Source organism: Lithobates pipiens, unplaced genomic scaffold, assembly GCF_037356315.1.
Source record: "Lithobates pipiens isolate NorthernLeopardFrog02 unplaced genomic scaffold, aLitPip1_a1.2 Scaffold_18, whole genome shotgun sequence".
Taxonomy (NCBI): domain Eukaryota; kingdom Metazoa; phylum Chordata; class Amphibia; order Anura; family Ranidae; genus Lithobates; species Lithobates pipiens.
Window position 1 is genome coordinate 343,834,747 of NW_027507758.1, and position 20,873 is coordinate 343,855,619.

At 40.3% G+C, this 20,873-nt stretch overlaps 1 protein-coding gene across 1 annotated transcript in view; it reads left to right on the forward strand.

The window, feature by feature from the left end:
- Nucleotides 1–20,873, forward strand: part of B3GAT2 (beta-1,3-glucuronyltransferase 2) — a 207,001-nt gene that overhangs the window by 182,970 nt on the left and 3,158 nt on the right. Inside the window, exon 3 of the mRNA XM_077487403.1 lies at nucleotides 20,711–20,859. Coding sequence (XP_077343529.1) covers nucleotides 20,711–20,859 — 149 coding nt within the window. The remainder of the gene's footprint in view (nucleotides 1–20,710; nucleotides 20,860–20,873) is intronic.

The window sequence follows — 20,873 nt, forward strand, 5'->3', positions numbered from 1 at the left end:
GTCTCCATAGAGAGCCGGTCACACTCTCCTGCTATGCAAATTGAATGCGGGGAAACCCTCATCCAATTTACATAGGTGTGAACCCAGCCTTACACTGAATAGTTCTATCACACATATACTACAAACCCTTTTTCTTTCATGACAGGTTTTCTTTAAGATCTACTGAAACAGAAGGGAACGTAGCAGTTTGTAGGGCTGTTAAGGCGGGAATTGGTTAACATATTTTGCTTTTATGTACTTCTTTATCAGTCTTAGGTTTTGCCTTATTATTTTTCCTGTTTCACTTAGGCGGTTTTTAAGAAGGTGTGAAAGGGAATTTTCCAGTACAAAAAAATAAAGTCAGGCCTATGGTAATCCTGGGAAGCTACATACATTGATTTAAAGGTTTACCAAAACAGTGTACATTCAAAGCATGCCATTAATGATAATTGTCACAGTTGTGCTCTTAACAGAACCATAAACCCATCAAATGGCTGGTGTCATAGCTGATCACATGTACAGCATCATGGCAACTGCAGATGAAATGGAGGCTAAGAGGGCAGCTTTCTTGGCTTTAAAGAATAGGAGAGTATAGTTTGGGCTTTAATAATAGTAATAGAAATGATTTTGTGGCATTTTGACATCTATTCTTAAGCAGGGTTTATACTTTTAAATGGCTGACTGGTTCAAATGTATTTAAATATTTACTGTCCATTACAGGAACAAAAATGATTGTGCAATGAACAAAGCTAATCTTGCTTTCTTTCAGAGAAATAAGCAAGAACATGATGGTGGATGGTGTCAGGGTGTCAGTAACAATATAAAAGTAATGAATGATGAACTGTGAGACATCTGACAGTGAACATCTAAAAGGCAAACATTGAGTGCTAGTGGGATTTAATTCAAATGTTTAAACAGTGCCCCCACTCATCACAAGACTGACAGAAAAACCTGGGGGTGACTCATTCAGAAAGGTGTCAGAATCATGTGTTGTCAAAAATAGGATATAACACTTGTTTAATATTGTGACAAAGTGTTACCTGCTAATCTTTTCATAAAATGAGCTCATTAAAATGAGCTATTATTAATAATCCAAAAAAAGAAACTAAATATAAATGGTGCTTTCATTAACTGGCAATGTATCATACATTTCAAACAGTATTACATTATTCTGTCATTTAAAAGGCTTTTACTTGTTGCAGTAATTGCAATGCACAATACAGGCCGATCAGAGGGTCACAATACTCTTAGGCCGCGTACACACGCGGGGACTGTTCGCCCAACTTTGTTCGTCAAACAGTTTGAGCGGACAGTCCGCTCAAAATTAGCATGGACGGACTTGGCCACACACGACGAACGAACAGTCCGCTGAAACTTGCGCGATGACGTGAACGGCACGTACGACGGGACTAGAAATACGACGTCCTATACACTGCAATGCAACCTTCGCCGTGTAAATCCTTTCTGAGCATGCGCGGAACTTAGTTTGACGAACAAGCCTACACACGGGCGGACTGTCCGCTCAAACCAAGTTTCAGCGGACAGTTTTACGGAATTTCCGAAAAACTTTGTTCGTCAGACTGTCCGCTGAAACTGTCCGCTGAAGCCCACACACGAGCGGACTGTCCGCCGAAACACTGTTCAGCGGACAAAGTTGGGCGAACAGTCCCCGCGTGTGTACGCGGCCTTAGGTATACATTTTATTTATAATCACCAGGTAACAATGATTTGGATTAACAATCATCATTCCCTCGAGAATCAGGTATATAAATTGTAAGGATTTTAACAAAACTGAATACCGATCTACCTTCATCAGCCTTTCAATGCCCTTTTTGAAATCTTTAAGAATGAATTCTAATTGTATATTATACGTAATCATCAGTATTGGCATTGTAATAGAACTCCATTTATTTCCCTTCAGACAGTAAAGCATATAGCTCACCTATTGCAAAATGAAAAAGAAAAAGCTCTCCACATTAAATAATTTAAAAATGCACATTTATAATGCATTTGCATCAAGTTGGCAAAGCATTGCAACTGTGCGTCACAGGCACAGGTAAAACTAAGAAACAAATATATGGTGCTTTCATAAAGGGGCGATCATACATTTCAAACAGTGTTACATTATTAATTCACAAGCCTTTTACTTGTTGCAGCTGCTGTAATGCACAGTAAGTGGTTTACTACCTGGGTTTTATGGGGGGGGGGGTACACATAAAGTGAAATTGGCTTAGAAAGGAGCAAGGTTATCAGAATAAGTGGAGCTTATTTGAACATAGATTCACTATATGACAGGACAGAGCTAAACTTTGGACAGTAAAAGCAAATAATGGCTAGCTGTATAGACCATTTTTAATAACATTAATTTACAAAAGTACATATGTAGCATTTCTGTATATTTTGTAAATCATACCTAAAGGAAACATTTTTTTATTTAACCACTTGCTTACTGGGCACTTAAACCCCCCTCAGTCCCAGACCAATTTTCAGCTTTCAGCGCTGATGCACTTTGAGTGACAATTGCGCGGGCATACAACACTGTACCCAAATGAAATTTTTATCATTTTTTTCCCACAAATAGAGCTTTCTTTTGGTGGTATTTAGTTACAGCTCGGAGTTTTATTTTTTGCTAAACAAACAAAAAAAGATGCAAAAAAAAAAAATCATGTTTTAATAGTTTGTTATAAAATTTTGCAAACGGGTCATTTTTCTCCTTCATTGAAGTGCGCTGATTAGGCGGCACTGATAGGCTGCATTGGTGGGCACTGATGGGCTGCATTGGTGGGCACTGATGGGCTGCATTGGTGGGCACTGATAGGCTGCACTGGTGGGCACTGATAGGCATAGTTAAGGCGGCACTAATAGGCACAGATAAGGCGGCACCGATGGGCACAGATAAGGCGGCACTGATGGGCAAAGATGGGCACAGATAAGATGGCACGGATGGGTGGCACGGATAAGTGGCACGGATGGGTGGCACGGATGGGCACTGATAGGTACCACAGATAGATGGGACTGATGGGCACTGATAGGTGGCACTGATAGGTGGCTCTGATAGGTGGCACTGCTGGGCACTGATGGGCGGCACTGCTGGGCACTGATGGGCGGCACTGCTGGGCACTGATGGGCGGCACTGGGGTGCAGCACCTGAGGCAGATTTTGGGTGGCACTGTGGGTGGCACTGTGGGTGGCACTGTGGGCACTGCTGGGTGGCACTGTGGGCACTGCTGGGTGGCACTGTGGGCACTATGGGCACTGCTGGGTGGCACTGACAGGGGGGCACTTACTTTATTCAGGATGGCACTGCGGGTGGCAGGTGGGCACTGGCAGGGGGCAGGTGTCCTTTTATATTGCTGGCCGTGATCGGGACTGATGTCCCGAACACGGCCGCCGGCGATCGGCTTTTTTTTTTTCTCCTCGCGCTGTCAGCGCGAGGAGGAATACTAGCCGATTACCGGCTCCGTTTTATCACATGATCAGCTGTCATTGGCTGACAGCTGATCACGTGATAAGGGGTCGGGATCGACCCCTTACACGGATCGGTGATCAGGCGAGTCTCACGGACTCGCCGATCACAGAGCGCGCCGCGCGCGCCCCTCAGGGGGCGCGCAGGCCGCTCGTAACCAGGACTACGTCAATAGACGTAGTCCCGGAAATGTGGGTCCGCGCTATTGCCGTCATTTTGCAATAGCGCGGATCCCAAGTGGTTAAAGCACTGAAACTGGTGATCATAATATAGGTACCACTACATTTATTCTCAATGGCACTAAATGCTGGGGTGCTCACTTTTGTAAATCCCAACTTCAGCTTCAACTAGAAGTCATTGCCATCGCCTGCTTTTCACCATTGGTTATTGAATGTCATGGGCCGACTCACTGATCAGCAGCAAAGTGTGGGTGACAGGAGGGGTTGGTTAAAGTGTGGACATACTTGTTGAAATCACTAATAGCTTAAATTAGCAAGCCAGGTTTTAGGGTAATCAGTAAACAATACAGGCATACCCCACTTTTAAGTACACAATGGGTTTTATTTACTAAAGCTTAAAAGTGCAAAATCAGGCTAACTTCTGCAGAAACCAATGAGATTCCAGGTTTTATTACAAAAGCTAAATTGAACAATCTGGGGTTAGAAGTTCATTGGTTTCTATGCAGAAGTGAGCCTGATTTTGCAATTTTCAGGTTTAGCATAGCAAATAAACCCCATTGAGTACTTAAAAGTGGGGTATGCCTGTAGTCAGATAAGTACCCCTTTAGTTGTGTGTATTTCATATTCACTGTCAGTTGAAATACTTCATATGAGCAACAATCGTACCTTACATTTTTTTCATTGTACATTTGATGGTACTTTTTTAATCCTATATCTAGTAGCTTATGTTTATGTGTACCAGAAAATGGAAGTCCTTCCACAATGAAAATTTCCCACACACCCCCTTACTTCCTTCAATAAAATTCCTTCTATTTTAGATTTATATTGCCATGTGCCTTAAAGAAATAATGCAGAAGGTAAAACAAAATGCCTGAATCATGTTTTAGAAAGTTGGTAAGTGGCAGTAGAACTGTACATATGCCCTTGCAACTACTTCATGTATTCAGGTGAATATATACTGACACTAAATATAATTTTTTTTGTGTCCTACTATAATACACACAGGAGCGAAACAGTGACACTAACCTAGATGAAGTACTGTGTTTATTATTATATATATTTTTTTAACAAACTGTTATTTGCTCACAAAGTAGAAATAGATAAGGGAAGGCACGTCAAACAAGTGCTCACTGTGATGGGTTATCATCCCAGCTCCCAGTCATTACTCTGAGACCAGAAGCTATTGGTGGCTGCTTGGTCTCTGTGCTAGGGGTGCATTAAAGAGCAAGCACCCAGCACAAAGATAATCATATACAATACTGCAGGGTGGCTGCATGACATAACATAAGGTCCATCCTTGTGCTGCCAAATATATGCATACAGTTGGAAGAAAAGGGGGTTAAATAGATGAATCACAAAAGAGTAATGGTCCTTTAGTGTCAATCTTCAGTATTTGCACATACAGAGTTTTTGTTTTTAACGCATACATAGCCCAGCAAACCCATTTTAATGCTCCTTTAAGGTCTATGTTTACTTTTACTTTGAATAGTTTGGGTCAAGCTGGCTGAAAGGAACTAATAGATGTCAGTGCTGTATAAACTGAATGGTGCTACAGTATAGAGATGTGTTCTAGCACTAATACAGGGACTTTCTGTCTACAACCAAAACAAAATTGAGGTGGGTTGACCGCTGTTCAGCCATTCACAAAGCCTTGTATTTTATGCATGAATACAAGGCTTCCTGTGATTGGCTAAGGTAAAAAGGTGGGCAGATGGTGTCACAATATGTACCTTAGCCAATCAGAGGAAGCCTTGTGTGCAATGATAAAATACAGGGGATCCTGTGAATGGCTAAGCACTGCTTAACACGGTAAATCCCCATTGCAATACCAGTACATAGTGCTATATATTGTATGTAGCTTTTATGGTATGGACAGCAGGCACACCCGTTAGTAGCTTTTTGCATAGCGAAGCCCTGATCCTCCTCTTCTGGTGTGCCCCACTGCTGCTCCTGGCTTCTCCTTCCCTCCAAGAAACCCCATAGCAATCCACTTGCTATGGGGGCATTGGTGTTGGCATAATCCTGAGCAGGGTTCTGTGTTTCCATTAACACTTACAATGTGGCTCACCCCTACACCCTGCTCACAGGCTGGGATTGACAGCAGCAGGAGCCAAAGGCACTCACTACCACCTCCATATCCAGTGAGGAGCCATTGCTCTCTGACACAGAGCTGGATCAGGTTTAGGCAAGTCTTTGGAGAGGAGCTGTGGAGCTTAACACAGAAGGGTTTTTTTATTTATTTTTTACAGAGAATGTATTAACCACTTCAGCTACTGTGCACTTTTACCTCCTTCCTGCCCAGGCCAATTTTCAGCTTTTAGAGCTTTCACTTTGAATGACAAATTGTGAAGTCATGCAACACAGATAGAGCTTTCTTTTGATTGTATTTAATCACCACTAGTTTGTGTCTTTGCTAACCAAACAAAACAAAAGAAAGCCAAAAAGTTTGAAAAAAAATAAAATAAACTTTTTCTTACAATTTTGCAAATAAGTCATTTTTCTTCTTCACTGATGTGCACTAATGAAGTGGCACTGACCATCAGGACATCAGTGCCCTGATTATCACTGTAAATGTGTCCTGTTAGAATTGCCGTCTCTCCTTTCCGCTATGACAGCGCCTGAGGAAAGGGCTACCTATAACCAGCAAGTCTGTTTACATTTGATCAGCTGTGATTGGACACAGCTGATCACATGGTAAAGGGCTGCTGCAATTGGCCCTTTACCATGATCAGCTGTGTCCCCAGGGGGCATGGTTCTGGGAGGACATCCATGGCCACCCTCCCATTATGAGAGAGCTTTGATGTAGCAGCTATGGTGCAGTCATGAGAGGGTTAAGGTAAAAAAAAAAAAAAAAGACCACAACCATTTTAAAATCTAGAATCCCTAATTGGTGTCCCAATTGTGTCCTGTGTGACAAGTACTTGTCTACAACTATTCTGTAATACAATAAGGCTCGGTTCACACAGGGGGCGATGCGAGGCGACACGACTTGCCTCGCCGGGACCTGCTGCGACCTCAGCGGCGACTTGCAAATGACTTCTGTATAGAAGTCAATGCAAGTCGCCCCGAGGTCGCCCAAAAGTAGTACAGGAACCTTTTTTCTGAGTCGGAGCGACTCGAGTCGCTCCTCTTAGAACGGTTCCATTGTACAGAACGGGGGCGACTTGTCAGGTCGCGGCACGGCAAGTCGTGTCGCCTCGTGTCGCCCCCTGTGTGAACCGGCCCTAACTTGCAAGATTCATAAATTAATATTATGAAGAAGCAGAAAGAAAACTTTGTTTTCAATGAAGAACATAAACATGGGCAGTTAAAAAAATAAACAGATGAACTAGATACACCAGAACACAGCTTTATATTTTGATGTATGGAACTTACTCTAATGCCGCGTACACACGGTCGGAGAATCCGTCTGAATGCGTCTTATCGGAACGCGTCGTCAGATAATCCGACTGTGTGTGGTATGCATCGGACTGATTCCGTCCGAATCTCCGTCGGACCCAATTTTCCAACATGTTGTAAATATTTCCCGACCAACTGGGCTGGTCGGACGTAATCCGATCATGTGTAGAGAATTTTGATCGGACCAAGTGCCACGCATGCTCAGATCAAATTCCTACATCAAAGCTATTGGCTACTAGCCTGAATCTAGTCCCATCGTACCGAAATTACGTCATCACGTTCTGAAAGATCGGATTTTTCGACAACTTAGTCCGACCGTGTGTATCCAATAGTTTCGGACACAATCCGACGGATTTGGTTGTGGAAATCTCCGACCGTGTGTACGTGGGCTTAAGCCACTTGGATATTATGAACAGGCAATGCAGAACTGGGAAAAGAGAGGATTTTTTTAACATACAAGGCACATAGAATCCTGAAGGCTAGCCACAGAGATACAACTCAAACAACTTCTCAGTTATTGTAGCACATGTAGCTTTGTCCCTCAATGGCCCCTGAGAAACATTTTATGTAAACAGTGTTTTGGAACAGAATTCATGAAAGTGGCCACTTTCATGTTTTACTTGTGTTCCAAATCACAGTTTTTGTAATTTCTTAGAGGGTATACAAAAATGGTAGCAGCTTTCTTCTCTTTGAAGAGTTGTAGCATGGTCTTGTCAATGTATAGTTTTTATGGGCATTTCTTTGGCATAGTCTTCATATGCATTTTTGTTATGGCTAACATTTTGTTTTTTGTTGTTTTTAGACAGATTTTTTTAAATATTTTTCTTTATTCATGGTTGTCAGAATTAGGGTTTTGTTGTACCATTTACAACATAGTTGTTTTTTTAGTAGTACTTTTGACCTCAGAGTCATTTTTTTTTTTTAGACATCTGGGCATGAGTGATGAATTTCATTTTATATTAAATTGTTTGTTTTCATGTGTACTATTTTAGTTATATGTATAATGATATCTACTAACCATGTAGAATCTAAAATTAATTCCAAAAATTAACCCATTACTTTCTGATATTTCTTTATATTCATTTTTATGCATGCATATGTAGGTATTTTTGAATGCGCAAATGTGTGTATATGTGCATGTTATTTATGATCCTTAGGCTCATGATTTTACCAGTCACAAATTATATTTACATTATATTATATTTTGTTGAAGAGAGGGGGTTCCTTTGACCCCCAAAATACATTGGCTGTCTTTTAGCAATACATTTATTTGGACTCTTATCTTTTCATCTGGTGAACCTCCATGCATAGACATTTGTTTTCTGGTAACCTGCTAAAGTACCCACTGGACTGTAGTCTTGATTGTCATGAGATGCCTAACCTGAGACAGTGGGCTCTTCAAATGTATTTTGCCCTCTACTACTTTGTATAAACTTATATCAAAGTCCAACTGCCTTTTTTCATAAGAGGCAAAACCAGACAGCAAATCCATATGATAAAGATCAATTTTAAGGCCCGTACACACGATCAGACTTTTTGACAACAAACGTGCAATTAGCTGTTTTAAGGCAACAGCCGATCGTGTGTACGCTCCATCAGACAAACTTTTTTGGTTTTCATTTGACTTTTGTCGACTGTGCGAATGGACAAACTTTTTGACAAAACAAGTCTGATGGAGCAAAGTCCGATTGTGTGTACACAAAACCATTATACGTTTGTACAAAGTACAAACACGCATGCTCAGAACCAATGTAAAAGATCAGACAACAATACAGAGTAATTAAACATCCTCTTTTGAAGTGTCATCAGTACGTTGAAACATCACTATGTACGAGTTTGTTGCCTAAAAAGTCAGCTTGTGTGTATGCAATACAAAATTTACGGCCAACGCCTTTTGTACAAAAGTCCACAGGAAAGTTTGTACAAAGTCCAATCATGTGTATGAGGATTTAGAGTGAACCAGTGCGGGACACAAAAAAGCTACCATAATGTGCTTATGAGGGTGAAAAGTAGAGCCAACTTTGGATATCAAAAAAAAAAAAGAAATGGTCTCAAAACAACATGGTCTTTGTGTAAAATTAAATGGGGTTACTAGCAGGAAAGAAGTAGGTGATGTGTGCATTAACCGTGTTATGAAGTCAACCTATATATCCCCTACGTAACGTGGATCTTAAATTGTTCACAAAGATCCTTGCAAGTCACCTGATCCCATCTCCAAAAGACTATACATTTGGGCCAAGTTGGCTGCATGCCCAGCAGAGAGGCGAGTGACTTGACGATTTGTGCACTTGTGATTCACTCTGCCCTGTTGAAGGCTGATACAACTTTTATTCCCTCCACAGATGCAGACATTAACAGGGTGGACTTGACATTTAGTGATCTCATGTTGGAAGCGTTAGGTCTGGGTCCGCATAGGATAGGGTGAATTGGTTGCCACTATTCATCGCAAACGAGGTACTTTTGCCTCTTTTTCTATCAGAAATGTGACGCGTCAGGGTTGCCTCTCGTTTTTTATCACGACACTCAAGCTGTTCCTTCAGCAAGTCAGGGAAAATCCAAATATTGGAGGCATATTGGCTGGTGATCACTGTGACAAGGTCTCAGCTCATGCTGTTCTTCATCAGTCAACCAGATATCACTTTCCTCAATCAGCTTGCCGAGTTTCATCGTTACGGTGCACTATAGAATTTTCATATAAATTATTAGAGATCTGACACATTAAGCCCAAACTTACCAGGCGCATTTCTGCAGAAGCTCGAGACAGATTTTGCATTTACAGGGGCGTCCTTCCATATTCATTATCTAGGGTGCGCCTTTTCACCCTCAGCTTTCATCCCATCCTTACCTTCTTCAAGACTTACAAGGCTAGACTAAGCAAACATTTTACTGAATGATCAGGCATAATATCATTAAGAGAAATTTACTTTCTAGACTACTGTATGTGCTCCGAGCGCTGCCCAGCCACATCTCCCTCTCCAAACTCAAAACTGTCCAGTCCCCCTGGCACAATTTTATGTGGTCAAATAAGCCAAGCCAGCATCAAACACTCTATCCTCCTTTGGTTAAAAAACAGGAAGGGAGAATTGTGTTACGAGATGTTCATTTCTACCAGCTGGTTACACTTCTGACTAGGGCACGTGATTGGTGCAAACATGCAAAAATCTAACAGGTGGTTGCTATAGTGCAGATTTTTTTCACCTACCACATCCTTGCAGAATCACCCCAGTATCGTACAAACATGGCAACTTTGCAGATTAGCTTCCAAAATGTTGGGTACATCACCACACCCTTCCCCTCTCCATCCGAGTTTAGGTAATCTAAAATTCATGCCAGATTTAAATGGCGCTTCCTTACAGTCGCTTTTTCTAAAGGACATGTGCGCCACGCACCATAAAGTATATCGCTCAACTTGGCTGGACACTTTCCAAATGTCTCAGGACCACTAGTTTTCGCAGATGAGCCATTTTCATTTACTTAAACATTCCTATTTTTTTTTAAATCACTGCCTGACGACAATCGTACAATCAAACATTGACTATTTTTGAATGGGCGTGTTATTTTTAAACTAATGATGACTGAAACTTCACACCCAATAGTCAGTTTTTTTTTTTAGATTTATGGGAGAAAGACCCTGAAATAGATCTGTCCACTATGGTTTGTTCCAAAATCCTAACCCTATCCTACAAATGTTCCTTTAGAAATAAGTACCAGGAATCTAGACATAAAATTATGGTACGGTGGCACTGTACACCCGTGACATTACATTGATTCTACCCTTCCAGACATTGTGACTTACAGAGGCGAAATACTACATATTTTTGCTCTATTTTTGGAAGCAAGTCCACGCTATTGTTCAGATATTTACAATCAGGTTCTCCATTATGCCCGCTTTCTTTCTTTTACACCATTCTCTAATGCCGGTGTACAAGAAAATCAGTGGCAAGACACTTGGTTAAAGCTTCCTGATTGTGGAAATCCACAATTGCACCATCTGACACAATGGTTTTATAAGGTTGAGGCTATCTGGCACATGGAGAGCCTGATTAGTGCCCTAAGGGGGACAGAAGAGAAATTTATTCTGAAATGTTTTTACTGGCTTGAATACTCTTGCATGGCTGAATTAGAGGGTATCTTTCTTGGCCAGCCAGCAGGCTCTTCTGTCTACGCATTAGTATATTGCGAGGTAACTAATGTAGCGAACGCCTGGTACATACAGATTTTTTTTTATTTCATTCAACCCAGTGGGCTGAACGAAAAAAAAAAAACCCAAAATGAAAAAACTATTGAGCTCACGAGGAGGTATCTGTACTAGGTATGCAGTGTTAGTTCAGCGATCCGCCCCCTGAGCTATTTTGTTCTGACAGGGGAACTTGACTGTGAGCACTGATCATATGCCAATGAGCAGATGCTTCTCTGGCATGCCGTTCTGCAGAAGCCAGACATTTGGCCGGCTTCTATTGGACAGGCTGCCATACACAATGGCCGAATATTCAGATCATGTGTACAAGGTCTAAGGGAAAGGTCTCGTAGGGTGTGGGCTGTCCCTGTTTGACCATTATAGCCCCCCCCCCCCCCCCCCCACACACACACACACACACACACACACACACACACACACACACACACACACACACACACTTTTCTACCCTTGAAATTCTTTACTTTTCTACATGGGTACCCATACCCTCTCTCTTCCTCTTCATGATTGATGTTGGTTATTAGCCATAAAGTTGTGTTCCTTATTCCATTCATAGGTATACATTTAGTTTTGTTGAGAAATGTAATAGCAAACATACTGCAAACCCACTATTCAGATTTATAAAGAAAATTGAGTTGTGCAACATAGCTTATAATAGGCATCTTATGTTCAATGAAGGATCCATAGATTTACAGTCAGATTTGTCCCAAATTTGGAAATCCAAGGTTTCAAATTCAAACACTTAATTATGTACATCCTCTCTCCTTGTGAAAAAGTAGGGGAAAAAAAAGGGGGGGGGGAGGGAATGAAGCAGGATGTGGAAACTTGGTTTAAATGTAGAAGAATGTAAACACAATAGGAGGATAAAAAATGCAAAGCCTACAGCAATGGAGCTGGATGTATATATAATGTTTGGGGGTTTTAGGGGAATTTTTTTTTTCTAGAAAATTACTTATTTTCTGAGATTTGGCGTTAACAAGTTAAAAACATTTTTTTTGCTAGAAAATTACTTAAAACCCCCAAACTATATATATATATATATATATATATATATATATAATTAGCTTTTTTTGGAAAAAATAAGACAACAGTAAAGTTAGCCTAAATTTTTTTTTTTTAGATTGTGAAAGATACTCTTACACAATTGCGCCCACTTGTGGAATGGTGACAAACTTTTACCCTTAAAAATCTCCATAGGCGACATTTAAAAAAATCTCACACGTGTGGTTTGAACAGTTGGTGGGTGCTACTCATGTATGCATTTGCTTCTGCACGCAAGCTCGGCAGGAATTTTTTTTTTCTTATTTTGCATAGAAATAAACGTGTCACTTTTATTCCTATTAAAAGAAATGTAAACATCCCTCGTAATAGAAAAAAAAAGCATGACAGGACCTCTTAACCACTTGTCAACCAGCTTAGGCTATATGTCAGCAAAGTGGCACGGGTGTGCAAAACAACATACCCATACGTCACTGCGTCATCGGTGGCTAGTGGGCTCACATACCCACTGACTCTATATCCGCTGGTGGCCCACGATCGTGACACGGAGAGGCAGAACAGGGAGATGAAAAATAAATAAATTAAATGTCATTTGAAAAAAATGTCCGTTAGAGCTATGGATATGCAATGATATGGAGCCGGGTGGGGGCCATCTTCTCACTCACCTCCATGCCTAACAGAGAGAAGAACCAATTGCCTCCGCCGCTGCCGGCAGCTCCAGGAAGCAGAGGGAAAGGGGGGCACTCTCCCGCCGCCGATAAAAGCGATCTTACGATGAATCTGTCAGAGACCACTTTTATCTGAAAGTGGACCGCCCGCTGAAGAGGAGGATACTGGGGTTATGACAGCTAGCTGCTGCCATAACAATATTCCTCTTCTAAGTAGCTACGTAAAACTATGGCATGTGGTCCATAAGTGGTTAAATATTCTCCCAACAGTTATCAAATCACCAGTCATCACAGGGCAGCTTTCACATAGAGAAGCAGGGCGCTCCTTCCTTATCGGGAGGACTACCTCCACACAGAGACACAAGACATAGTAAGTCAGTAATGGTTTAAAGATAGGCTGCAGGGAGACTACAGGAAGTACTGGTTACAGGTAGTTTGCTATCTGCTTTCCTTTTTTGGATACAGTTTCCACAATTGAGGTCCTCTAAGCATAGAAAAATTATATAGATCTTGTGCAATTACACAAGACATATAAACAAATGCTTAACTTTAGAGTAATGCCCTACAAATTCTACTGTGCGAAAGTGCGTTTTTAAAAAGGAAACCATAGTTTATTTTCAGATAAGCCATATTTTGAGGTAAAGAGGTTGTAAAGTCAGAAGGTTTTTTATCTTATTGCATTCAATGCATTAAGATAAAAAACCTATTGCGTTTAGCAGCCACCTTCAGCCCCCCAATACTTACCTGAGCCCCATGACTGTCTTGGCCATCCGAGACTCTCCCTCCCGATTGGCTGAAATGCAGCAGCAGTGCCACTGGGCCCCGCTGCAGTCAATCCAAGTCAGTCAGGAGAGAGAGGGGGCTGGGCCGGGGCACCATGTCTGAATGAATACAGGGAGCTGTGGCTCGGCTTTCGCCATAACAAGCTGCTTGCTGTGGGGGGCACTCGACAGGAGAGGGGAGCCAGGAGCACAGAAGAAGGACTCGAGAAAATGAGGATTCAGGCTGCTCTGTACAAATCTACGGCACAGAGGAAGTATAACTATTTTTTTTTATATAAACAAAAAAAATAAGACTTTACAATCAGTTTAATATTCCAGGGCACACCTAAATGTAATTTCTCAGGCTTTAGCATTTTGACATCTGTTGTACCTTTACTCGTGTATCCTAAAGAACGATTTTAGAGACTTGGGAGCTAAATTGAGGAAAAGGACCTCCAAGGTAGTATTCTCAGGAATACTACTGGGTACCTCGAGGCACACCAGAAAGGCAGAGGGAGATTGGGGAAATAGACAAGTGGCTGAGGAGCTGGTGTATTAAGGAGGGGTTTGGGTTCCTGGAGAACTGGGCCAGATTCTCAGTCGGTCACCAGTTCTATAGAAAGGACAGACTGAACCTAAATGAGGAGGGTGCAGATCTGCTGGGAGTGAAGATGACTGAAAAGTTAGAGGGGTATTTAAACTAGGCGTTGGGGAGAGGCTCCAGAGGTAAAGATAGTCATAAAGAACATAAACCCGAGGTAAGTATAGTAACCAGTCCTATTTGCAATCTCAGAACACCCAATAAGAGGACAGTATGCGACCCATCTAAACTACGTAGCATGTTCACAAGTGCCAGGAGCCTAGCAGACAAGATGGATGAACTGTAGATAATGTTGAACGAGGATTTAGATTTTGTGGGAATGTCAGAGACTTGGTTCAACAGCTCTCATTATTGGCTGGCAACCATTCAAGGGTATTCACTTAATGGCAGGGATATAGAGAGTAAAAAAGGGGGGGGGGGTATGCCTATATATCAAGAATAATGTATAAGTGAATGTGAGAGGTGACATCAATAAGGGAGCTAGGGAGGAGGTAGAATCCTTATGGGTAGCTCTCCAAAAGTATGAAGCTAAGGGGAAAATAGTACTGTAACCTGAGGGAGGAGGGGGGGACGAACCACTTATCACAATTTGGATTAGCAGCAAGGATGGGAAGTGTTATCATAATTGGGGATTATAAATATCCAGACATAGACTGAGCGGAGGGAACCACACATTTGTCTAAGGCTTGCCGGTTTCTAAATGTCTTGCAGGACAATTTCATGGGTCAGATGGTAGACGCACTAACTATAAACAAGGCGTTACTAGATCTACCGATTACCAACAATACGGACCTGATCACGAAAGTGAAAATACAGGGCAATTTAGGAAACGGCGATCATAGGTTAATTGGCTACAGTATAATTCGCACAAATAGGAAATACAAGGGGAACACAAAGGCACGGAATTTCAAAAAAAGCCAACTACATAAACTATGAACCTTGCTCAAAGATATAAATTGGGAAATAAATGTTAGAAATAAAGAACACAGAGGAGAGATGGGTTTGCTTTAAGAGCATATTAAATATTAGTTAGCCAGTGCATCTCATTAGGAAATACATTTAAAAGAGTGAACCAAAGTCCTGGATGGCTTAACTCCAATGTAAAAATGCATATAAAAGAAAAGGAAAAGGCCTTCAAAAAATACAAGGCTGAGGGATCATCATCAGCATTCAGACTTTACAAAGAATACAAAAAGATATGCAACAGTGCAATTAAGTTGGCTAAGTTGGAACACGAAAGACACCTAGCGGAGGAGATCAAAAAAAATAAATCAAGAAATTCTTTAAGTATATAAACAGTAAAAAAGGGAAGACAGACCATACTGGCCCCATAAAGAATGAGGAAGGACATCTGGTTACAAAGGAAGGGGAGATGGCGAAGCTATTGAATTTATTCTTCCCCTCAGTCTTCAAGAGGGAATCGGGGGGAGCTTCAGTAACCAAAACTGCAGCGTTTGTCCTCATGCCACATAACAGGAAGCACCCTCATGAGCTAACCGAGCACAGAATTAGTAATAGAAATAGACTTGGGAAACATAACTTTTATAAATCACCGGGACAAGATGGCTTGCACCAGAAGATACTTGGGGAACTCAGTCAAGTAATTGCCAGTCCATTGTTCCTCATTTTTGCGGAGTCTACTAACTGGAATGGTACCAACTGATTGGAGAAAAGCCAACGTAGCACAAATATTTAAAAAAAGGACCAAAATACATCACTGGGAATTACAGACCAGTTAGCCTAACATCAATAGTATGCAAGCTCTTGGAGTGGATGATAAGGGATTATATACAAGATTTTAGTAATGAAAACTAATCATTAGCAGTAAGCAGCATAGATTCATGAAGAATCGTTCTTGCCAAACCAATACATTAACATTGTATGAGGAGGTGAGCTGCCATCTAGATAAAGGAAGGCCTGTAGACGTGGTGTATCTGGATTTTGCAAAAGCATTTGAAACAGTTCCCTATAAATGTTTACTGTACAAAGTAAGGTCCGTTGGCATGGACCATAGGTAATACATGGATTGAAAACTGCCTAGAAGGGTGAATTCAGAGGGTGGCGATAAATGGGGAATACTCGGAATGGTCAGGGGTTGGAAGTTGGGTCCTGTGCTGGAACCAAGCCTGTTTAATTTGTTCATAAACGACCTGGAGGATAAACAGTTCAATCTCTGTATTTGCGGATGACACTAAGCTAAGCAGGGCAATAACTAATCAGCAGGATGTGGGACCTTGCAAGAAGATCTGAACAAATTAATGGGGTGGGCAACTACATGGCAAATTAAGTTCAATGTAGAAAAACGTAAAATAATTAATTTGGGTGGCAAAAATATGAATGCAATCTACTCACTAGGGGGTGAACCTATGGGGGAATCTAGGATGGAAAAAGGACCTGGGGGTCCTAGTAGATGATAGGCTCAGCAATGGTATGCAATGCCAAGCTGCTGCTAACAAAGCAAACAGGATATTGGCATGCATTAAAAAGGGGATTAACTCCAGGGATAAAGCAATAATTACCCCACTCTATAAGACTCTGGTATGGCCTCACCTGGAGTATGACGTCCAGTTTGGGCTCCAGGCCTCAAGAAGGATGTACAGGAAATGGAACGAGTACAAAGAAGAGCAACAAAGCTAATAAAGGGTCTGGAGGATATTAGTTATGAAGAAAGGTTGCAAACACTGAACTTATTAGTCTCTGAAAGCGGAGTTAAATTTCACTTGCCACACACAGGCCTCATTACTGCCAGACCTGTTGAATCAAGAAATCACATAAATACAAGCTGTCTGACAAAGCGAAGCACACCAACAGATCACAAAAAGCCACACATCATGCCACAATCTAAAGAAAAGTCAAGAACAGATTAGAAACAAACATGTATCGGTCTAGGAAGGGTTTCAAAGCCATTTCTAAGGCTTTGGAACTACAGTGAACCACGAGGAGAGCCATTATCCACAAATAGAGATAACTTGGAACATTGGTGAACCTTTCCAAGAGTAGCCAGCCTACAAAAATTACTCCAAGAGCATGACAACGACTCATCCAGGAGGTCGTAAAAGAACCCAGAACATCATTTAAAGAACTGCAGGCCTCACTTGCTTCAGGTAAGATCAGTGTTCATGATTCAACAATAAGAAAGACTGGGCAAAAATGGCATCCATGGGAGAGTTCCAAGGCCAAAGCCACTGCTGACCAAAAAGAACACAAAGGCTCATCTCACATTTACCCAAAAAATATTGATTATCCTCAAGAATTTTAGGCAAATATTCTGTGGACTGATGCGACAAAAAAATTCAACTTTTTGGAAGGTGTGTGTCCTGTTACATCTGGCATAAAAGGAATACAGCATTTCATAACAAGAAAATCATACCAACAGTCAGACATGGCGTCATGGTCTGGGGCTGCTTTGCAGCTTCAGGACCTGGATGACTTACCATAATTAATGGAACCATGAATTCTGAGCTCTACCAGAAAATCCTAAAGGAGAATGTCTGGCCATCAGTTCGTGACCTCAAGTGCACTTGGGTTATGCAGCAGGACAATGATCCAAAAACACAACAGCTAGTCTACCTCCAAATGGTTAAAAACAAAGCAAAATTTAGGTTTTGGAATGGCCTAGCCAAAGCCAAAGGTGGCACAACCAGTTATTAGGTTTAGGGGGCGATTACTTTTTCACATAAAGCCAGGCAGGTTTGGACAGCTTTTTTGCCTTAATTAAGCCATCATTTAAAAACTACTTTTTGTATTTACTCGGGTTATCTTTGTGTAATACAATTTGTTTGATGATCTGAATCATTTAAGTGTGAGAAATACGGTATGCAAAAAATAAAAAAAATCAGAAAGGGGGCAAAAAAATTCACAGCATTGTACATATCAAAACAAACCTGGCCTGTGTATTATAAACCATTAAAACAATGTTTTTTTATTCGGAAGCTAACCAGTTGCAAATCAACATTCCAAAATTCTTTTGAAATATTTATATTGACCTAATAACTTACATAACTTGGGTAGGACACAATTACCTTGAGCATATTTACATTGTTAATGCAGTTGTAACAGTGCTCAATGCTTTTGCATACATGGATATAAAAGGAAAGACCAGCATTGCAGGAAAGTAAGGCAAATATATGTAGCAGCGCTAAAAAATATATTAAGTGCCAATTAATAGATTAACAGTTATTCACACCATATAAGGATTGATTATAGTGACATATTATTAAAATATCAAAATCTATAAAAAAAATTGTGATTAAAGTAAATAAAGTCTTTAGTGAATATAAATTCTGAAGAGGAATTAATGAAACATTTTTTCTTTCATGAAAATCATACACAACGAAGCACACAGTGATTCCAAGTGAGAGCCATCACCACATGCGAATTTGTTACCTTCCTTTGACATTCTTTTTTCGCTTGTGAGTAGGTAAGCCTCCATTTCTTAAGGTGGTCGCATGTGGTGATGGATCTCACTTGGAATCACTGTGTGCTTTTTTGTGTATGATTTTCACAAAGGGAATAATTCGTTATCAATTCTGCTTCAGAATTTATACTCACTAAAGACGTTATATATTTACTTTAATCACTATTTTTACGCATGGATTCACTTTTATATATTTTAATATGTCACTATAACCAATCCTTATATGGTGTGAATGACTGTTAATTTATTGGCACTTAATATATTTTTTAGCGCTGCTACATATATTTGCCTTGTTTCAATTGTGTGTATTGTACTTCTAGCAGCTGCTTTTTATTTTTATGTTTATAGTTTAGCGCAGTATATACAGACTTTTTTTTATATTGCAGGAAAGTACTTTCAACTTTCTTTATAAGTTAAGATGTGAATATTGACCATACTAAGCATTTTAGGCCATCCAAATTTGGTAACTTTTGTACCTGCACTCAGCTTGTAGTATTATACATTTCACTAAACGCTTCAATTTACTTCTAGCATCCTTGAAAGTTACAGCAGTTGGCACATTATCCTACATATCAATTACTGTAAATATGAATGGATTGGAATATACAGTATGTGCCAATGGTTTCCTAATTAAGATACTGTTGCTTTTTCTAATGTATGTGGCAATTGTTTCTAGCCACTGTTCTAGATAAACTTGGCAATAAAATTACTCCTAAATAACTAACTCACTTAAAAAAGTTAAATGGCAACTCCACTTTCATGGGAAAAATAGATTAAAAAAAATATTATAACAAACAAATGCTACACAAGTTATATTGTAATTGAATGAGATTCAAAATGACTGTTCCTTTTTAATGGTTCAAAGATAAATGCATTGTTCAAGACTAATTTTCAAAGAAGTTGGGATTCAACTCAGATTATAGAGTCAGATTATATGCACTACGGTTGATCACTTAGAGAGGGATTCAGACCCTGCAATTTTCTTCAGTAGAACACTGCAAGTATATTGACCGATAATGAAAAAGTCACTCCCATTCAGATTAATTTTGCACATGGTAGGAATATGCAATAAAGTTTAAGGACCTTGCAATGTATATTGATTACCCTGAGGGAATTGTTCTGGCAACAAAAGTGGAATTACTCTTTCAAATGTACTCTTTAAAAAGTTTAAAATGTATGTATAGCAAAACTTTATTTTTGGTTTTGGACAGACTGGAGATAGGTTAGTACCACTGCCAAGTGTTTATTGCGGCCTATGACCCTATAGGTGGAATGCACTATTTCTATTTGCTCTGGTGACCATGGTCATGGACACAAAGTGATGCCAATTAGTGCACTTGCATCAGAAACAATTGAGTACTGCCTGTGATTTTTTTATTTGCACTAACATACAATTTTTCAGGACAAGCTTTTATGGCATGTCCCCTTCTTCAAGGTTCAAGGAGTACTGCTTGAGCCTTGAATAAGGGGACATACCCCGAAAGCTTGTCTTGAAAAATTGTATTAGTGCAAATAAAAAAAAAGCATTACAGACAATACTCAATTATTTCTGCCACAAAAAGCGATGAGAAAAAAAGTCTAAAGATTTACAGATATAACCTGAGCAAAAGGCATGGGTAAATCTTATGAACACACTTGTTTCTGTAACAACCAAGATTGGAAATCCCTTTACTTACTAGAGAACTCCTTTCACGTCCTGTTGCATTCCATTTCTGGGCCAGGAAAAGAAGGAAAATCTAAATAAGGCAATGTACGCAGCCATACGTTTTAATATAGGTTTAGTGTTTACCTTCTGTTTTATTTTTTTTGTTTTTAAAAGCTGAAGATAACAAAATTCTCTGTTAGAGAAATATTTTTCTGACAATTTTTACCAGCTGAAGAAGATGCTTACCGGTATTTATATTTACCCAGTTGCCCTAAAAGGCCCCCGAATGTCCCTTGGTGACTATAATACATTTTCAAACTATCCCTTTTCAAAGTGATTTTTTTTTCCTTAGCAAACCATAAAACTGTCTTCTTATTTTGATCTTTGTTGTGTTCCAGGATTTGCTGTCAGCCTACAAGTGATTCTTTCAAGCCCCAAAGCAGTATTTAAACGACGAGGTTCTCAGCCAGGAATGCAAGAATCAGATTTTCTAAAGCAGATTACCAAGGTGGAAGAACTTGAGCCAAAAGCCGATAACTGCACAAAGGTAAAACCTCCAAA